This window comes from Chiloscyllium plagiosum, chromosome 20 (genome assembly GCF_004010195.1).
Source record: "Chiloscyllium plagiosum isolate BGI_BamShark_2017 chromosome 20, ASM401019v2, whole genome shotgun sequence".
NCBI lineage: Eukaryota > Metazoa > Chordata > Chondrichthyes > Orectolobiformes > Hemiscylliidae > Chiloscyllium > Chiloscyllium plagiosum.
In genome coordinates this window covers 3,719,947-3,725,188 of record NC_057729.1, presented here as the reverse complement: position 1 = coordinate 3,725,188, position 5,242 = coordinate 3,719,947, and the positions used below count along the sequence as shown (strand labels likewise).

Sequence of the window (5,242 nt, the reverse complement as noted above, 5' to 3'; positions counted from 1 at the left end):
AACATGACCTCCCAACTCCTGTACTCAATACTCTGACCAATAAAGGAAAGCATACCAAACGCCTTCTTCACGATCCTATCTACCTGCGACTCCACTTTCAAGGAGCTATGAACCTGCACTCCAAGGTCTCTTTGTTCAGCAACACTCCCTAGGACCTTACCATTAAGTGTATAAGTCCTGCTCAGATTTGCTTTCATTTATGAAAATAATGTTAGGCTGGAGACTAGCAAACACAATAGCCGAGATAATACAAAAATGAATAAATCATCATTAATGCAAGAAGTGTCAGATGCATTACAGAAAACTCATTTCACACTGCATCCTCTGCTTAGGATGAGTGAATGCAGACAAACAGATCCTCACTTTGGAGAAGAGGGCTTCAGTTTATTTTACCTCCAATCGTCTCCTGAATAGGTTTGATGGGTCCTGATGCAATTGCAAAAATTCACACTAGTGTGGGTATTAAACAAATAGCATAACACTAAGTTTTCACTATTTTAACAGCATTCAGAAAGCATATATGAAGGTTCAAGGAGTTTGCAAAATCTATGTTGTTACAGTGAACTATATTGGTCAAGAAACATCATTAAAGCCATCTAAAATGCCATTATTTTAACAAGCAGCACCATTAACAATCAATCAATCATTCTCAATTTAGCATGAAACTTAATTTCAAAACTCCAACCGATCAATAGAAAAATGCTGTCTTTCAACAAGACATATTTGCAAGGTCAGGATATCATGAGGATCAGCCACACCCAAATCTAACAAGCTCCATCCATAAAAGCAAACTGAGATTCAATGTTACTTCACTGAAACCTAAAACTCAAAAGTAGATTGCAGCTCAGTTAAAATACAAATGAAGTTCTAATATTTATGCAGTTTCCTGGAGACTTCATAAGTCACTTACCTGTGTAAATTCGAAGTTTTTCTGATTCGCTAAGTTTAGAATGTACTCCAATCGAAACTGATTCTCTGGATTGGCTAATGGGACTGGTGGTACCAACGTATTCATTGCGCCCACTATTGTCTACAATCAAATGAAAACAACAATTCAGGGTCAATCATTTAGATCACTGTCCCCTTCTTCTCCAATCCCCAACCCATCTGGCTTACGCACTGAACATTACATTCTGATCCATTATCTAGCCTCAGTGATAGGGCATAAAACAATACATTGAACAATACAGCACAGAACAGGCCCTTAATGTTGCACTGACCTGTGAACTAATGTAAGCCCATCCCCCCTACACTATCCCATCATCATCCAAGTGCTTATCCAAGGATTGTTTAAATCCCTCTAATTTGCCTGAGTTAACTATAGAACATAGAACAATGATGCTGTTTATTATTCAAGAAATGACACAGGGTAATTTTTCATTGGCATAGGCAGCTAGCTATGCAACAACCGAATTCAAATAAGAGTTTGGGTGATCCTGTTTATGTTAATCACCTTTTTCAACATGAATAGGGATCACAAGCAGAAAACAATTTGTGCCTCAACTATACTGATTCCTTAACTCAGGGACATGGAATTCAAGTATCATACCAACTTCTGTCAACTCAAACCAATATTAATTTAGCTTACACTGGTGATAAAACCTGGGTCATGCCAGAGATCAGATTAACTGCGTCAATTCTATAGCATGAGCTCCAAAGGTTGTGAAACAGAGCACGATATTAACTTCAATGATGTGACTGATGCAAGAGTCACAAAATTGAGATTTCTTGCTCTCCAATCTAATAGCCAATACTCAACAAGTGAGCAAAACCACAATAGATATTACTGACAGAAGTACAGATAGAAGGCAGAATGCGAGTCACTCCAACCAATTCTTATTTGATCAGTTGTAATAGTGGAGAGCACTACATCATGATGGGTTCTATGTATTGTGAAGTTTTAAGTCAGAACTACGAAAAACAAATAACCAGAATAATACTTAATTATGCATCAGCAAGCTTGATAAAGATGAAAGTAGTGCTTACCTCTATAGCTTCTTTAATATTATTTTTAATGTCTTGAATTTTCCGTTTTTTCTCACTATTGAAGAGAAATATTGAATAAAATATTCAAATATTACAGTAGCAGTTATTAGCTGTTCAAAGAATTTACTCACTCAAATACAGTTTTGGCTTTTTGCAATTTTTTTTCTCCAATGTCAAAGAACATGGACAGCATGGTGGCTCAACGGTCAGCACTGCTGCCTAAGCGCCAGGGACCCAGGTTCAATTCCAGCCTCGGGAGTTTGCACATCCTCCCATTTCTGCTCTGGCTTCCACCCACAATCCAAAGTAGTGCAGGTTAGGTGGACTGACTATGCTAGATTGTCCATAGCGTCCAGGGATGTGCAGGCTTAGTGACCTAGCCATGGGAAATGCAGGATTACAGAGATAGGACAGTGGGGTGGGTCAGGGTGGGAAGATCTTCAAGCAGATCAGTATAGGCTCGACAGGCTGAATATCCTACTTCCTGCAAGGATTCGATGACTGAAATCTAACAACCATTTTTTAATCTCCAGCAAAAGTGGCAAGAGTTTACATTCCACGTCCATACTTTAGGTGCAGTATAGTTCTGGAATTGGGAGTCTCACATTACTTCACAGTAAAAAGAGTACTGTCAAACACTGGTTTAACTGTGCAAAGCATTATCCTAATGTGGTCTCATATTTAATTAAATACAATGGGAATTTGTGCTGTGTAAAACGTCTAAAATTAAATCACCGGGAATATCATAACCTGTACATAACTCTCTGCTGAGCGTAAAGTTTAAATTCTAGCCAGATAACTACTAATCTGAAACCAATAGTTGCAGTCTAAATACAGTATAAAAAGGCAACACCACAAATAAGTTACAGATCAAAGCACATTTCTCATTAGTTAACCTGTTTGCTTTTGAGGAAAATGTTAGTTAGTTAATCCACTTGTCATGTTTCCTTAGAGAAACCCAGGCTTCCAAAGGATTCTCACTTAAGGTGCTGGCCGGTAAAATACAAAAGCACAACCAGATTTTTCAGTGATGTGGTTTCTATTAACAAACCAAAAATGAGCAGAATGATGAAAATGTATCAAAATAACAACTAAATTGGAAGACGCCAATTTACTGTATAAGCAGTTGATTAAAATTAGTGCATAGCTTCAAACTAAACAGCACCTTTAACATACTAACAACCCAAGCTGCCTCACCAGTGTTACAAAGCAAAATTTAACACGAATGAAATAAAAAGACACCAGCACAAATGATACATTGCTTGGCCAAACAGATAGTCATTAAAAAATAAAGCTTGCACATCCAATCGTGAAAATCTCAGAAGGAAACAAGAGATTGTGCATAGATGTTGGGCATTTGACACTGAAATTTCCACTTGTGGTCCAGCTGACCACTGTCTTCACCAAGATTTTAACTTTGAATGCATTTAATATTGCGAGCAAATACATTTTCAGTGCATGCAGCTCAAACGCAAATATGTAACATTTTTATGAAATGCACACACATGAAACGCTATGCAATTCACTATCTAATGAGTAGTGAGCCTCTAAGTGAAAAAAGTACTTTGTTGTGCAAATTACCTGCTTCCAATTCTAGTTATGAGAAATGAATTCAATCTCATTTGTATACAAGCTGCCGCTACATAAAGAAGGTAAGCTTAAAAGCAGAACAGATAATCACAAAAAAAAGGCGTGCAAAATAAAAGTATATTTATGTCTAAGATTAGTGAGTTTAAATATGCTTAACACAGGCAGCCATATTGGAGAAACAGGGGGCCATGGCAGGAGGCGGACTGCAGCAGAGAAACCAAAACCAATAGAAAAATGAAAAGAAACAATAAGTCAAACCCAGCTCAGCCGCAAGGAATAAGGAAACTACGCTGGCTTCACAGGAAACCTTAAAAACTATATAGCCACTTACTCGGCATGAAATCCATTGACGTGTAAAATTCGCATCTGCTTGACGATAGTGCTTTTACCGGATTCACCAGCTCCTGCAATAACGAAATGCGATTTTTGAATAAAATAATTCTTAACTCAAAAGCACACACATGTTTGGACCCATAGTAAAAGGGCCTGTGTTCTTTCTTTCTCCAAAATTCTCAAAACAATAAATTAATAAAAACACCACTCAATTTGTCCACTTTCTCGGTATTTCTTATATGTAAGATTAATTTCTAATTACAGGATCCTCTCCCCTTTCCCTTCAAAAAACAACTTCACGACCCACCTATTACTTTAGCAGCAGTTAATAAAATCTGATGTTCCCTCACCCTCCCCTACAGTTTACACAATTTTAAGTAACAAAAACGGGCTTCAAAAATACTCAAAAGTGTCAGCAAGCCTGACATTGACAACCTTGTTCGAGCAACTAAATATGTATTATCTCACTTGGACCCATTTTATATTAAAACCCATTTCCAGTAACAACCGGCCTCCATGTTTATTCAGTTAGCAACAGGCCTTCCACCTCCTCAAACCCTCCATTCAAAAAAGCAACACACATCTCAAAAACAAATAACGCGACACATTTACTGCTTCAGGAAAGAAACATCCAGAATTTGAAGGACCCACACGAGCAATAACAAAAAAAAGTCCCTTCCAACGACGACAGCAGAAACCCTCCATGTTGTATTATTTTTATATACACATACACAGAAGCTCAAGCCCAGGAACCTACAACGTTTATTTGGGGGGGAAAAAGATATCCCCACCGTCACAGGTCTCTCTACTCGAGGTGTTTGAATTAAAAAGATTGGTTTTATTGTTGAAAAGTGAAAAGAATGTGGTTTGAGGGAGGGGGGTCACAAATACAATTCCCAACAAATAAATCATTTAATTCACACCCACATCAGGCCCTGCTCTGCCCCAAGCTCAGAAGCCATTCTCCCCCCCAAATGGCCTGTCAGTGCTGCGGCTTCTAGATGGTTCTGCAGCCGGCTACCGGCTCGGCATTCTGCCCCTTGGAGAGAAAGGGGGGTGGGAGTGGGGTGGTAGGGGTAATCGGTTTCTTTTCACCCCCCCACACCCCGGGGATGAGGGGGATCCCAACACCCACCTCAATCCCTAGGTCCGGGGGGGACGGGACTCATCTCCCCCAACCCCACCCACCGGGAGGGATTTCTAACTCATCCACCACCATCCCGGGAGGTCCAGTCTCCTCCCCAGCCCCGGGGGGGGGGGGGGTCCAGTCTCCTCCCCAGCCCCGGGGGGGGGGGGTCCAGTCTCCCCCCCAGCCCCGGGGGGGGGGGGGAGG

At 40.1% G+C, this 5,242-nt stretch overlaps 1 protein-coding gene across 3 annotated transcripts in view; it reads right to left on the bottom strand.

Moving 5' to 3' along the window:
- Positions 1–5,242, bottom strand: part of gnas (GNAS complex locus) — a 318,791-nt gene that overhangs the window by 188,555 nt on the left and 124,994 nt on the right. For 2 of the 3 annotated variants that reach the window (XM_043710125.1, XM_043710126.1), the window contains exons 2-4: positions 3,908–3,980; positions 1,987–2,041; positions 911–1,030 (exon numbers count right to left, since the gene is read on the bottom strand). In XM_043710125.1, coding sequence (XP_043566060.1) covers positions 911–1,030; positions 1,987–2,041; positions 3,908–3,980 — 248 coding nt within the window. Of the gene's footprint in view, positions 1–910; positions 1,031–1,986; positions 2,042–3,907; positions 3,981–4,836; positions 4,920–5,242 lie in introns of those variants that run through there. The other variant, XM_043710127.1, reaches the window with a different exon arrangement.